The sequence below is a fragment of the Lissotriton helveticus genome, chromosome 2_1 (genome assembly GCF_964261635.1).
Source record: "Lissotriton helveticus chromosome 2_1, aLisHel1.1, whole genome shotgun sequence".
NCBI lineage: Eukaryota > Metazoa > Chordata > Amphibia > Caudata > Salamandridae > Lissotriton > Lissotriton helveticus.
In genome coordinates, this window is record NC_136059.1 from 1833173026 (window position 1) to 1833189078 (window position 16053).

The 16053-nt window shown below is 51.7% G+C and overlaps 1 protein-coding gene across 2 annotated transcripts in view; it reads right to left on the reverse strand.

Annotated features, from left to right (window-relative positions):
* Positions 1-15110, reverse strand: part of PCDH10 (protocadherin 10) — a 54880-nt gene extending 39770 nt beyond the window's left edge. For both annotated transcript variants that reach the window (XM_078676765.1, XM_078676764.1), the window contains exons 1-4: positions 11826-15110; positions 8541-8599; positions 7905-8011; positions 341-676 (exon numbers count right to left, since the gene is read on the reverse strand). In XM_078676765.1, the coding sequence (XP_078532891.1) occupies positions 341-676; positions 7905-8011; positions 8541-8599; positions 11826-14465 (3142 nt within the window). In that variant the 5' untranslated portion in view covers positions 14466-15110. The remainder of the gene's footprint in view (positions 1-340; positions 677-7904; positions 8012-8540; positions 8600-11825) is intronic.
* Positions 15111-16053: the final 943 nt, after the last annotated feature.

The window sequence follows — 16053 nt, forward strand, 5'->3', positions numbered from 1 at the left end:
TGCGATCAGCAATAAGTGACAAAAACAAGTGCAGTTGTGTCTGACAAAGAAACATCCCCTGCAGACGCAGCCAGACATTTCATTTACCAAAAGGGGAAAATGTATTACCCTTTCAAGTGATTCAAAACAACAAGCAGGTTCCAAGATTGATTTTTCAAGTACCATCTGAGAAGCCACAAAAACAAACTCATTAAGTATCCTTTCAATAATGTGAGCAGTCTACGGCTAAAAAGACTTCTGGCCTCTCTCCAAACATTAAACCTGAAGAGCTCCTGGCTGCTTGGATCCGCTGGTGGCTCTGTGCGCATGCACTACAATAATGGCAAATACGACAACTTACTCAAATATGGGGGTTTGTAAGGCGCTCTGGTGCCGGATAGCAGGCCGTCCAACTCCTTCCTCTCTTTCCTTTCGAGTGTGCTCCCGCCGCCATTGACGACTCCAAGCAGGGCCTTCTCTTTGCCAAAGGTGGAAAAGGACCTCTCGCCCCCCGGCTGCACTTCCGGTGCTTCAAACACCTCCGTGTCCGGAACTGAGTCCATGCCGGGCACGTGGAGGTTGGTGCGGTAGTCTGCAGCCTGGCGTCCGTCGGAAGGGACGAAGGAAGGCATCCAGCAGCGATCCGAGTGGCCCAGCGCTTTGCACTCCTCTGTGCAGTTAGAAAAAAGATCAGTGCCTGCGACCGGGAGAAAGAGACAGAAGCTTTAACATCAGCGGCCATCTGCAGTCAGTATTGTAAAGAAAGTGTGTCACAAGGCAGTGATGGACATGACCGAAATCAAACGTATAGCAAGCAAATGTTCATTTTGACTGCTAATGTTGTGATCCTCGTGCTTGAATTGAGCAGGATCCAAGCTGATACATATCAGCTTCTCTATATGCATATATAAGCAGTATTCCATCAGGGTGAGTGGTTTGAAAAATGAAAAGACACGTTATTTGCTTTACGTTGAAGTCACAATTGTTTTATTCTAAACCAGAATGATCCTCTCTCATAAAGCAAAACTCAATTTCTGCCTTTTCGCATCAATTCTTTTAAACCTAAAACAGTCCATACGTTGTCTGCGTTCCTCTAGACATGTAGGTTATCATACCTGCATATTCCTTTACGTGCACACGTACTAACCTCAGGGGCTAATCTGCTTGGAAGTAAAACCCTCTCATTAAACTCAATTTGAAAAAAAGGTCAAAATCTCGATACTCTGTACATCATCTGGGGCTTCATTACCCCCCACTGCAGCCTCTGGCTTGAGGGGGCGGTGTCACTGGGCAAACCCTCTGTAATGTGAAAGCCTTACATTGTTTATGGCTCCTTTGACTGAATGGAGATTTGGCTTCTAAAAAGCTCTGTAGTATGACCTCTGGCCGTGGAAGGAAAGGAGGGAGGGAGGGGTGGAGAGAAGGAGGTATGTCCAGAAAGATTGAGCGAGGGTGGATGGATGAACGCAGAGTTGATCGGGAGGAAAGACGTAGAGAACATCGACGGATAGCGAGATGGATGCAGAGTTGGATGACTGGAGAGCAGGATGGAGGGGTTTATAACATTAAGGGTGGATCATGGGTGTATAGAAGGTGACTGGGGAGGAGAATGAATGGCTGGCTGGAGGAGAAAATAGAGTGAGAGGCTGAAAGAAAGAAGGAAGGTATAATGGATGGATGGATGGCTGGATAAATGCATGGACGGGTGGGTGGATGGAAAAGGTACCAAAATGAGATCAAGAAGGAAGGAAACGAGTTATAAACAGACAGAAAGGAGGATGGTTAGAAGGAAGGACAAAAGGCGGAAAGAAAGATGGAGAAAAGGAAGGAGTGCAGTTTCAGAATTCCCTACCCTCAGTGGACACAATATCCCGAATGAGGGGTTCATTCACCACACCCACTCACTCAGAAATATTCAGGGTATTTTATTGTTCTGGCACTCCCTTGATCATCAGTGCAGCAAAAGAAATGATTTCCCCCTTGAATATGCTGATCCCTTTTTAAGAAGGTGTCTACAGAATATGATCTTGGCAGGGACTATATCCTAGGAAACAATGGTGCAAACACACGCTAGCCACACGAAGGTGGCGAGTATTAACCTTGATAACTGGTAGACCCAGAATCTTAGACCGTAGGCACTGACAGAGGCCCAGCAAAATCAGTCCATATAATACCAATTGAATAAAAACAGGGGGAAATGGTGTGTTCATAAGGACCTCAAGCTTAACCAGTAATCAATAATGCTCCCTGTTAGTCGTGATGAGTAATAATCATATCTTGAGGCATCTACATGTTCTACATTAACATTCCTACTGCTGACCTGAAAACCACAGAATGCAAAAGAGGCAGAGTCCCCGTGTTCTCTGACACACATACATACATGCCAATAAAAAGGAGGGTCTTGCTACATGCATGCTAGTATGCCTGCTATTGTAAATTGCTTTTATGGCATAGGTTTGAATGAGCTGCAATGGGCCATTTGACGTCACTTGCTTGCCGACAATATTGACAAACACGTTAATGACTAGTCTGTCAGAAAACATTGGTTCCGGCCAGCTGTGGGCTACCGTCTCGCAGCGCTTGATGCTACTAAGAACTCCGAGGACGAGTGTGACTGTACTGACAGTCTTCGAACTGACACTGACAACTGGGGACGAAGCCATAGATTATGCAGCCTGGGGATTCAATCATAAGAAGGGAAAAGAAATCACGACCCACTCATCTGTCCTGACATCACCGACACAATTTTATATATTAACACAAGAATAATTCCTTAAAATGTCTACAGTAAATAAAATATGCCGTGGACAGCAAACCATCTCCATGCACAAATGATTATTTAAATGCGTGCTCCATATATCAAATTAGATATTTCGCGGGCACTCATTAGACAGTTCACAATCCACAAATTGATGGCACTGCCTATCACCGGGTGCCTGTCACTCAAAGGGGACAGGGGGCAGCGTGCTCTGCAAGGCTCCTACCGCCCAACACTAAATGCCTCTGACAAGACCTGTTCAATAGAAAATAATGTCTCCTCAAATAAAACGTGCTCCTTACCGAGGGTTTGAAAACCGAAATCTGGGCAAATATGGAAAGGAAGTCAGTCTTTTGGGGGGTCTGCTTAAAAAGATATACGTTTTACGTCTCTAGTACTATTTGTGTTACAGTCTCCCTTTTTTCACAAAATCGTGAGCAAAGGTTAGTTTGTCTTTCATTGAAAACATATTTGAGAATAATTAAATACATTTCTAGTCTCTAATAGCAATAAGATTTGAGAAATCGTCAGAAAAGGACATGGATTGCAGTATCTGCTTATATACACACAATCTTACATAATAAGCAAGCCAGGTTATGTACTCCTCCCAACGATTTGCCTCCAGTCCTACCAGTTTCTTTTTGTTCAAATAAATAAAAAAGAAACTGGTAGGACTGGAAGAAAATCATTGGGAGGAGTACAAACTCTACAAGGCAATCCCAAAAAATAGAGCAATGTCCAAACACAAACAGTGAAGACAAGAGTCTGTGTAACAGTGTGTAAATGCAGAAACACCAGGCAGTGCACTTGGCATCGGCCTGGGTTTGTTGTGCGAGGCTGCAGAAGTCCAGACGGAAGCTGCAGAAACACACAGCACCAATGTTTCTGTCAATCGAAGGGGAACGCGCCAGATGAAAAACAGGGCTGCAGTTCTGGTCCCCTGGCCAGGGAGGGAAATGTAATTTATGTTCCATCATCTGGTAAGAAATGAATACTAATAACTTGTAATTAAATATTGGTCCGCTGAGCAAATGAATTTCGAGAGCAGGAAGGAGCCGACGGTTGGTCGTGGACTAGAATTTAAAAGCGAGCGGCGAGGGTGCGTGCGCGCGCGCAGCTTCTGGCGCGAGGCACAGGCAGGGGGACAAGAGCTCGAGGTAGAGGCAGAGCCAAGGAGGGCGCGAGGCAGGGCGAAGGAGAGCGCGAGGCATAGGCCGGGCGAACGAGAGCGCGAGCCAGGGAAAACGACAGCGCGAGGAACATGCAGGGCGAAGGAGAGCGCGAGGCACATGCAGGGGGGACGAGAGGGCGAAAGAGCGCGAGGCAGGGCGAAGGAGAGCGCGAGAGGGCGAAAGAGAGCGCGAGGCAAAGGCAGGGCGTAGGAGAGCGCGAGGCAAAGGCAGGGCGAAAGAGAGCGCGAGGCTGGGGCAGGGGAGGGCGAAGGAGAGCTCGAGGCAAAGGAAGGGCGAACGAGACCCTTTCCGGGCATGGAACTCGGCGCGAAGCTATGCCCCCCGCCCCCGCGCCCCCCTTTCAGTCCGAGGAGGCTGGGGCCACCCTCAAGCGCCCTTTAGATGCCAAAGAACACCAGGAAACAACAAGCTGAGTGCAAGGAATCGGCTCAGCGTTGCTGTTGCGCATACAGGCAGGGCTGGCGTGATTCCATACACCTTCATGCCAACACTGGCAAATATTGGTCGCTTTCTGCATATAACTTAAACAGCTAAATTAAAAAATAAACATAGAAGAGCGCAATAATGCGGATGATACAACCGAATGATACACCGCTCGCATCTTGTACACAATTTCGAACATTATGTGACTAGCTATTAAATAACATCTGTTAGGCAGGGACAGTCGCTTTCTCTGCTGATTCTGCATAGAAAGTGAAGATACATCAAACTATAGAAATACTCAGAACTGGTTTGACTCGTCAATAAAGCCTTTTTTGAGGAGTAAACGTCCTGGGCAATATATATATTTTAACTAAGGGACACTATTCAAGTGTGTCACTTTAACAACCATAAAGCACTAACCATCGACAGTATTAGGACAGCAAACTCGTGTACAGTTGAATAATTCCAGAGCCACTTTAAACAGCCACAAATTGCACCCGAGGATGACTGAACTGACAGTTTGCACCCAATCCCGCCCTCAGGCCAGGGCCTCCTACTTTGACCCTTAGGTGCATACAATGCTGTCCACATGCACAGTTCAGTTTTAGTGATGAGTTAAAAGACACTGTGACTATGGTTTAATAGTGTAGACATTTATTTCCAAGTTGAAAACAAATCAATCCAAAGATGTGTCCTAGGTGCGATTACGTGGGGATGTCGGGGAGGTGAGGGGTGAAGAGCAGAGGAAACCGTCCACGGCTGCGCCTGCTTCAGATGTGACCCTCATAGTTCAGTTCCTGCTGCAGGCTGAGCTATATCCAACTCACATTAGGGGTATGCCTGCCACTATCTGCGCGCTCTCTGCTGTCTGCAGATACAGCGATCAGGCAGCACACACAAGAGATATGCCTGTTCGCTTGCTAAGCACTCTCTGCTGCCTGCTGGTCGCAGATACGGAGGTTAATCTGCACACATAAGATATGTGCATGTTCGCTTGCTATGTACCCTCTGCTGGCTGCAGATACCGCAGTCAGCACATATAATCATATGAGTGTGTGCTTGGTTTCTGCTGCCAGCATATACGGATATCAGTCAGCACACACAAGAGATATGACTGGGGCTTGCTGCGCGCTCTCTTCTGCCTGTAGATCCGACCATCAGTCAGCTCAAGAGATATAATTGTGCGCCTGCTGCTGCCTGAAGATACGTGATCAGTCAGCTCACATAAGACATATATGCCTGTTCGCTTGCTATGCACGTTCTGCTGCCTGCTGGACGCAGATACGGCATCAGTCAGCACACATAAGGGACATGCTTGTGCGATTACTGCGCGATGTCTGCTGCTTGGTGGTTGCAGATCGGGCAATCAGTCAACACAGACATATAAGAGATATGATCGCGCGTTTTCTGTGCGCTCTCTGCTGCCTGCACATTCGACGATCAGTCGGCAAAGGTAACAGATGGGCTTGCGCGCTTGCTGCGCGCTCTCTGCTGTCTACACATTCGAAGATCAGTCAGCAAAGATAACAGATGAGCTTGCGCGCTTGCTGCGCGCTCTCTGCTGTCTACACATTCGAAGATCAGTCAGCACACGTAAATGATGAGATTGCGCGCTTGCTGCGCGCTCTTCGCTACTTGGCGCTTGCAGACACGGTAATCAGTCAGCCAGAATGGAATGTGCCTCTACCTCTGCTTCCAGCAGCCTCGGCGAATCCTGCACCTCGTGCACATGTTAATTAAGCTCTGCTTGTTTCATTATTGTGATTCATTATGCTGATGGACTAATCTGATTGAAATTCTACGTCGAGATAAGAGCGCGCCTGGCGGAATGGGGAGCCCGCGTAAATGAGATGCGTCCTCGGGACAAGAATGGCTTCCTTAAGTTCCCGAAATGCCCATTACTGTGTCAGCGCCCCTGAAAGCGCGCAGGTCGGCGAGAGGCTAAATGCGCAGCTTCTTGAGGGAACAATGCCCCCAGCCCCTCAAGGAGGGCGCAATGAAAGGCGCTGTGTTCAGGCCCAAACTTCTGCCGAGCCCTGACTTGAGGGGTTCCCAGGCAGAAAATAGGCGCTCTGTTCGCAAGGAGCGGCCCTCGGGACTCTTGGCTCGGCCGAGCTCTCATTAGGGCTGCATATTAATGACTCGCAAGGGTCCTTCAATGCCAGGGCGCACAATGCACGAGGGCGCAGACAAGCCCCGAGCAGGGGCCGGGTGTATCTAGAGCAACGTCCGCAGCCGGCCAGGACACTGCTGGGGATTACTGGGGCTCAGCCCGACCCAGAGGGCAAGAGGTGAGGCGCCCGCAGGCAGCTGCAGCATCGCTTTCTATAGCAGAGGCATTTCCACGGCTCGGCGCCTCGCAGATTCCCAAGGAGGAAACCCCACCGCTAATCCTCTTCGCATTTTCAGGGAAAGTGGGCTCGAGATGGTGAAAGTGCACTCATTTCTATTGGGGGAGGGGCGCTGGGGCGCCCTTTCTTTCACTTTTCATTTAATGGGAAATTGCTAATTTAGTTTGGCAGTCTCATAATTTTGGATGGTTTCAAATAGTGTTTTGAAGGAATCTACTCATGAGACGATTACTAGTGTCGTAAAAGCAGCTCACCGCAGGAAACAGGAGAACTCGCCTCGTGGTATAGCACAGAAGCATGCTATAACCCAGAAGCGAGTTACATACTCGTTACTGTGTGTAAAAAAACGGAATCAACACCCTTGCATAATAACATTTTACAACCCCCCACCCTAAAAAAACAAAGATAGCCTACGTGGATCATAACATTCAAATCATTCTCTATTTGCACCAAAAAGACAACCACCCTTTACAACATCTGATAGATTTAAGATTGATGGAAGGTGCATTTGTACAATTGTGCAAAGCAAATTCAATTGCCACCAACTAGGCAATGAATCTTCTTACAATCAGTAAATTGCAAAATGATTCACACTTGACTCCTCTCCGTTTTTGGCAGATAACAGAGATCGGCACAAGAACATATATTGATTTTCCCAGGAACACACAGTTTACACAAGTGGGAACCAGGATGTAAACCCAGATCTCCTTATTCCTAAGCCTACAACTTCACCACAAGATGACATTGTTATTGATCATTATTGATCATGTAAATCTAACGCATGAGGCTAATCTGGAAATCAGGCATGGACTTCGACTAGACACACCTGCCTTACAGTATTGAAATAATTCGAGGTGTCATGGCCTAACAGAATACAAAAAAAAACCTGGACTTCCTTCCACGTGTGTGCTTACAGTATTGAAATAATTCGAGGTGTCATGGCCTAAATAACAGAATACAAAAACCCTCTGGACTTCCTTCTACGTGTGTGCCTTACAGTATTGAAATAATTGGAGGTGTCATGGCCTAACAGAATAAAATACCCCCTGGACTTCCACTTGTGTGGCCAGGCCTGTCCAGCACGCACAGTAGCGCAGGCCCCAATGCGCCCCCCCCCCCACCCCCAGGGTTCAGCATTTGGCACCTGTTCATGGCGATCGATGACTTGTTCTTGAAGTCATCCCTTTCAAGAAGGCTTACCAGAGGATTGACCTCGATTAGTGGCGTCGTGATCACTGTCTCCTTGCTCGCTGTCTCCATGACCACTGTCCTTAGAGCTTACTATGTCTGCTTCCTGGAATGCAGAGCTGGAAACATAAAATATGGGAATTATGAAAACCCGCCTTATGAAAGAGACGTTCACAAAACCATCTTCTGCCATCCCATGGCCGCAGAGGGTGCTGCATTCACACCAGCTCTGTGCACCACCAGCCTGCCTGCAACCCTGGGATGCAAGCAGGCAGGCAGGGCAAGCAGCTCTTTGAGTCAGAGCTGCAGCAGTCAAGGCAAGCAGCTCTGGCGTGTCTTGCACATGGTGCGTGCAGTCTGCCTGTACGCTCTTGAAATGGAAGGGAAACTGGACCTTTATCAAACCCAACTCAGTACCCTTTTATGAAATATATTTCGCAAATATTTAACTACACGTCAATAAAATGCATCGTATATTAAGCAAGTGCCCAATACAAGCATAGCAGATGCCCATGGTATATGTCAGATTACAGTTGACATTTCTGGTGGAAGCGTTAATAGCGGCTCGGGCTACCGACATTTTATCAGCATGCTTTACAGGGAATGCAAAAGATGTTTCAAGAAGAGCAGAAACAGTGGGGTCCGTACCTGTTCACACGCCTCGGCCTGTCAACCAGATAACTGAGCTCTGTCCGCTGATGTTTATTCTAGGTAAAAAAAAGAAAACAACAAAGATATGTAGGTGGAGCAAGAAACGTTAGAACCAGCAACCTGGAAAAGGAAAGGGTGGTCTTTTGAGGCATGTACTGGCTTGTAGCCGGATGTGTTGTATTTTTAAAGGAGGTCTGGGTTGTTTATGCCAGAAACTGGTAGGTCTGTGTGCAATCTCCTACAAAAAAAAATGTCTTTTTACCCAGGTAGGTTAAAAGATGGCCGTTTTCAGGCACACTCACTACTTTTGATCGCCAACTGATGCAGGGTTGTGCGAATCTTTCATGATAGTTCGACTAGATGTGTTGAGTGCACCATTTTAAAATACACTCCTTTGTGCATTCTAGGCACGCATGCAGTGTGTCTACTGAAAGGAAGGCATTATCCCAACCTGTTGATTAAAGGCCTGTTTCATATTTTTATCGTCTATTGTGACCATTCAAAAACCTATATGGGAAGGGTCGGTGTGTAGAACATGGAGTGGACACCGTGTGTGGTTTATGGTGCAACGCCTTCTGTGCCAATGCCATCGTTTTTCACCAACGCATTGGTGTACTGAATGAAGCAGAGACAGTGACAAACAGACAGTCTTTTCTGTTGTGGTGCACTGTGTAAATCCATTCATTATTTTAAGAAGTAAAAGAGCTGATGCAGAGAGCAATCAAAAGGCAGAGGAAGGGAGATGAAAAGGGTGGTCAGACAGGAAGTGAAAGGGATTATGTGGGAGGCAAATAGAGAGAGGGGAAAAGAGGATGGGAAAATAGAGAGAAAGGGGAGACAACCATGGAAAAGGTTAAAAGGGTGAGGGGGGTTCAAAGACAGCGAGATGGGAGCAGATAGGGAGATGAGAAGGTAGAAAAAAGGCAGAGGCGCGTGCACGAGAACACAGAGATTAGCAGAGCTGGAAAAAATAAAGGCAGTGAAAGGTGTCAAATAGGGAGAACCACAGAACAAGTGAAACTGTGAAAAGAGGCAGTGCGGGCATGTGTGTATATATATATATATATATATATATATATATATATATATATATATATATATATATTTTTTTTTTTTTACACATATACATATATTTCCACACACACATGGTGGTGAGATTTCTGGCAGGGAGTGAAGTTGCTGGCAAGGAGTGTTGCAGTCGGTACCATTAAGTTTTAGCACACGTCTTTTCTAGATAATCCTATATGTATATATATTCACGGTTGAGCTTGGGAAAGGGCCATGACTCACGAGAGATGAAGCACGGAATTGGTAATGACAGCCCTCCCGCTCATCAATAATGGTAATAAACAGCATATTACACTCTGTAATTGCATGTATGGTTTATATCCTGCAGTTTTTCATATAGATTTGTTTTAAACATATTTAGCCAAAAGAAGGATGGATTACATTTGTGCTCTGAAGTAAAACAGAATTGAAAAGGCTACTAACACAGCGGATTCCCCGGGTGAAGCTGTAAAATGCAATCTATATGGCAATAAACTGTTTTCTCAAGCCAGATTTTTTATACCGTGGTACTAAAAGCGAGGATGTGCGGTTATTAGCACTATTGCCCCAAGTAGTATGTTATTGGGAATATACATATATGTATGAACATACGTGGACAAATGTCTACATGTAAAGAAAGGGAAGCAGCGGGTGGGGGTGCTTAAAAAGGGGAGCGATCTTGGCTGGCAAGCTCTGCTCACAGGTAGCTTCGCCTCCAGCATCAGTGCCACAGTGGCTGGTGCCAAGCAGACTTCATTTGCATGCACGCCATGTAGGCGTTTAGCTGCAGATTTGTTTTCTCGTCGTGCCACCAACTGCTGGGTTCTGTGCAGGGATTCAATGCTCCTGAACTCGAGGTCCAGCCAGTGCTGGGGCCCATTGCAGGCGGGGATGCTCGGGGGTGTGTATTTCACAGGAGGGCGAGCTAGTCTGGCAACCTTGGGGGAGGCTGAGGGGGAGGTCGTGCTGGACAGCGGCTCTGCGTGAGGGGAGCGGGAACGTAAGCTCGGGATGCAGTAAATAAGCTGCGGGGGATTTGCAGATAACAGGGGATCAGGGACATCTGCTTTCAGGAGGAAACAAAACGTAAAACGCTTAAGTCATTTAAAAAGGCTTAGCCGGAGACAGAGAGCATGTATTTGTAATCAGTGCGCAGCGATGCCACCCCGCCCCCCACGGAAAGGGGGAACAAAATCCCCGGGGTCACACTGCTCCGAAGGGTTACACTCCTGCTCTCAGATCCCCCAAGAACTCCTGCGGAGGCAGGTGGGCTTCTAATTGTTGCCTGACGACCCCACCTTCTTGCTGTCCCCTTTGATAAAACCAGAGCCCCCGGGCGCTCAGACTCGACCCGCGCCACCCCCAGCCGGCTCCAAAGGTGAGCAGATGCCCCGACCCTTCTTCACAGGGATGCCCCACCCGTGCTTGGAGTGCACCTGAACCCCACATAGTCTGATACACCCCACAAGCCTGTCTCTCTCACTTATACACAAGGTCCAAGCCCCTCTGAATACACATTCAAAGCGTCTGGCGCGTCACTGAAGTCAGTGTGCCATGACTAATTGCCACTGCTGGCGAAAAAAAAAAAACCTTGCCGCTCTCCTTAAAAAAAACCTGAAATGTGCCTCCATTGGACGACTGGATCCTTTCACTACATTTTCTCAAGCGCCCGTGACCTCCTTCAGTCACTCATCAGGCAGGAGATTGAAGTCCCTGACAGGCCCATCGCTTGCCCCCCAGCCCCCCCCCCCCCCCACCACAGCCTTCTTCAGTACATCACCAAACAAGAGGTGCTATTCAACAAACCCAACTCAACATAGAAGCTCCCGGCTTCTGTTCAAGATTCCATCCCCATTACTGAATCTCATGTGCATGAAACAGATCCCCCTGTGCCCATAATGCTCATGTATGAGCTATGGTCCCATGATCCACCCTGATGCAGGCTCCAATGGATGAGGGTGGTTGCAGGTTACCCCCTGCCACACACCCCCACTCATGTAGATGAGTGGGGTTGTGTGGCACTTAATACTCCATTCAGTACATTTTTTAAATTATTATTATTTTTGCCATTCAGTACATTCAATGCAGGAGGTTCAGCCCTCTGCTGCTTTCTGTCTAGGTTAATGACACATTTACATGCAGGAGCTAGCCACTCTGTTCTTCCTAAAGGAGACAGGATGTCCATTTAACCATTAATGCCCTGAGTTAGCCCCCTTAAGCCCACTATCACCTCACCTCTCCCGACAAGATGCTGCCATTGGAGATAATGTCAGGCTGCTGGTCGCTGTAGCCGGTCACAAGGGCCCCTCCACAGGGGCTCAGCTCGGACTCCCCGCCACGAGTGGGACTGCAGGGCTTGAGGAACATGAGGTCAGTCTTCGCAGACTCGGGGGTCAGGCAGACCTGGTAGCAGTAGTTCTGGTTATGGTGGTGAGAGCCGAAGGAGCCGGTGTCCTCTGGAGGTGGGCCTCCCGGCGGTGCGCTTGGCAGTGCAGAGGCCGAGCTCTGCACCAGCATGATGTCCGACTTGCTCAGTTTCTTCTTGCGTGCCCGAGCCCGGCGGCCAGGTGGGCAGCAGCAGCACGGGCAGCCATCAGCAGCCAAGCAACTGTACAGGTTCAGCTTCTTCTCCTTCTGGCAGCGCACAGCCAACAGGATCATGGCCAGAAGGAAGACAAAGGACACAGAGCCCAGGGCGATGATCAGAATCAAAGTCAGGTCCAGTGAGCTCTCGGCAGCAGCACCACGACTAGGCCGCTGCTCGCCAATGCCTGTCCTTGCCACAGAACCATCCACAAGCGCCACACGAAGCCAAGCAGTTGAGTTGAGTGGTGGCTGGCCGTGGTCCCGCACCTCCACCAGCAGCTCATAGGCCGTGAGAGCCTTGGCCTGTGCAGGCACCCTACGGGCAGTACGCAGTTCACCATTTCGCCAGTCCATGCGGAAGATGCTATGTTCATTGCCACTCAAGATGCTGTATGTCAACCTTGCATTCTCACCCTCGTCTGCATCTGTAGCCTCCACCCGTGCCACAAGGTACCCAGGCTCAGCAGTCCGTGGCAGCAGGGCCTCTCTTGCCCAAGAGCCATTAGCGCGGGGCCCAGGGCCTGAGTGTTGGTGCTGCGCAGGTCCTTGTGCAGAACCGGGAGGTGGAAAAGTGATAGCGGGGGCGTTGTCGTTCTGGTCCAGTATGATGATGGAGACGGTCGCGTTGGCACTAAGTGGTGGGACTCCAGCATCACGTGCTTCCACGGCAAAACTGAAGCGCCGCAGCTGCTCGTAGTCAAAGCTTCGCAGTGCATACAGGAAGCCGTTCTCCGGATTGATGGACACGTAGGTGGACACAGACATGCCCTGGATGTCACACTCCAGGATGGTGTATCTCAGCTCCGCATTGCGCTCCTCGTCTGCGTCTGCTGCGCTGACAGCAAAGATGTAGGCTCCGGGCACGTTGTTCTCGGTCACATACACATCGTAGGTGGTGCGTGAGAACCGCGGGGCGTTGTCATTCACGTCTGCCACACGCACACGAATGGAACTGGTGGCACTCAGGGAGGGGGTGCCACGATCGCGGGCCAGGACAGTCAGAGTGTAGTCTCGCGCGGCCTCGCGGTCCAGCGCCCCGTCGGTCACTATGGTGTAGTAGTTCTTGAAGGAGGACTTGAGGCGGAAGGGCGCCGGGGGGTCGGCTGGCAGGAGCTCGCAGTGAACTTGCCCGTTCTCTTCCGAGTCGCGGTCGGACACGCTGAAGAGGGCGACCACGGTGCCCGGCGCCGCCGCCTCGCTCACCGCCTCCTTCACGGTGCTGAAAGTCACTTCGGGCGTGTTGTCGTTCACGTCCACCAGGCGCACCAGCACTTTGCAGTGCGCGGGCACGGCGTTGGGGCCCAGGTCGCGTGCTTGCACGTACACCTGCTGGGTGGCACTCTCCTCGAAGTCCAGCACCCCGGCGACCTCCAGCCGCCCCGTGGTGGCGTCCAGGGTGAAGAGCTCGCGGGCCCTGGCCGGCCCGTGGCCGCTGAAGGCGTAGGACACCTCGCCGTTGGGGCCCTCGTCCGGGTCGGAGGCGTTGAGCTGGAGCACCAGGGTGCCAGGGGGCGCGTTCTCGGGGAGGGACACCGCGTAGACGGGCTGGGCGAAGGCGGGCGCGTTGTCATTGGAGTCAAGGACGCGGATGCTAAGCAGGGCGGTGCCAGTGCGCGGGGGCGTGCCCCCGTCCACCGCGGTGAGCACGTAGCGGTGCAAAGCCTGCGATTCGCGGTCAAGGGGCTGCACCAGCACCAGCTCGGCGAACTTCCCGCCTTCGGACGCCCCGCCCCCGGGCACCGCCGCCCCGCCCCCGCCTTGGGTCTGGACGTCCAGCGTGAAGTACGCATTGGGCGTGAGCTCGTAGGTGCGCAGCCCGTTGGTGCCGGCGTCCGGGTCCTGCGCGCTCTCGAGCGGGAAGCGCGCCCCTGGGGCCGCGCTCTCCGAGATCTCCAGCTGCAGGTCGGCGCGCGGGAAGGCGGGCGCGTGGTCGTTGAGGTCGAGCACCTCCACCTCCACGCGGAAGAGCTCGAGCGGGCCCTCGAGGAAGACCTCCAGGTGCAGCAGGCACGAGGCGCTCTGGCGGCAGATGCGCTCGCGGTCCATGGGCTCGGCCACGTGCAGCACGCCGGTCTCCAGGTCCAGCGTCAGGTAGGGCGAGCGCGAGGCGGGCACTTCCTGGAAGCGCCGCGCGGACAGCTTGGTGACGTCCAGACCCAGGTCCTCGGCGATGTTCCCCACGAAGGTGCCCGGTGGCTGCTCCTCCTGCACGGTGTAGTGCAGCTGGGGGCGAACCGAGCCCACGCACAGCAGCAGCAGGATGGAGAGGAGTGAGGGGAAGAGAGGCATCTCCGGAGCACGGGAGGGCAGAGCAGAGAACGGGACTGGGGGGTGGGGGGGCTTCACTGGTCCTGCTGTGGGACCCGCATCACTTCGCGCAGCAGAGGAAGGCAATGGGAAGCGTACAGCATCCTTCGCACACAGGGCAGCCAAGTCACGACCATCCAGACTAAATCCACCTTCATGCCCAGTTCTCAAATTGTTATATGTTTAAAAACACGTTTTTGTTCATTTTTTTCAGTCCAGTCCATGTTTAGTCCAATGCATTTTGCAATAATCCAATGCAATTTAAAACCCAATGTGTTTTCAAACGTCCATGAATCCGTTTCAGTTTATTCCAAAGCTTGTGGAGAAGTATGTGCATGAAAATGAAAGAGCCAAATCCCAGATACGGAGAAGCAGGTGCCCGTGACCAGGTTTCAGAAAGGCACTGCCCTGCTAGGTGAGACGACGCTGAAGCCGGGGAAGCCTGCTGGGAGGGGATAGGTGCTGCGGCGGGTCAGGGTGGGTGCTGTGCTCCGGGGAGGCTGTGGCAATGCTGCTGATCCCTGCACCCTCCCGTCAGTGTCCGTAGCTGGCGGTCCGCCTCTTTATGCTCACTGTCCCGTTGTGGCTGGCTGCTCTCAGTGCTCCTGTCCCGACTGCGCGGCTCCGGCGGCGGCTGGCAGCTTGTGGGCTGCGTGCGCGCGGCTCAGCTGTTTTTGCGCAGCGCCCTCTTCCGAGCGGCCAATGGGGGGCGGTGCCGCCCTCGGGGGCGGAGCCAGGGGTGGACACCGCCACTCAGAGAGCCGCTCTCCAACGTCAAGGGGTGGGCGGGCCGGCCGGGAGCTGGCCAGGGTTCTGATTCAAGAAGTTGGCTGAGGGATTCCGCCGTGAAAGCCGAGGTGCTCCCTCCGGAGCTGCACCGGCGCGCCAGTCTGCGCCCCGGCGCCGGAGCCCGCCTAGGACCGCAGTGTGTGGTGTCGGGACCCGGGGAGCCGAGCATGCGTCGAGCTCCCCGCTCACCTGAACAGCGGGAGGGCGGCCCTCACAGCAGTCGCAGCCCTTTTATAGTTCTTTACATTAAGAGCCTATAATGTATTCGCAGCCTGCCACTGGAGCTGTGTGGGCAGTCGTCGCGGGGGTGGTTTGCTTCACTGCGACTGCCTCTGTAGGTCCCGTTTTCGCTCATAGGGCGGCTAGGAGCTGTCCAGTCGGTCCGTGTGAGCTGGATCCGTGCCCTCCACGCACTGCCCATGTGTTCGTGCCAGCTCACCTTCCAGCCCCTGCGCCCCTCCCTACCCACGCAACATGCTTCATCGACCCTCCCCCGCACCCCCACAGCCTTTAACCCTCCACTGCCAGCCACGGAGCAGCAAACAAAATACGCCTCCACCCTCGGTCTGTGAATATATGTGTGCATGTATGTGCTGAACGTGGGGCGTTCAGAGGGACATCTCTAGCTGGGCAAAGCCCTGGCCCGCGCCGCCGCTCCTCTGGCACGTACGCGGCGGCGCTCCCTGTCTGCCCGCGTCTCGCCGGCCGAGCCGCACTTTATTAAAACTCCATCTCCGTACTCTGGGCGGACCTATCTGACAGCCGAGGAAGAAGCAGCAGA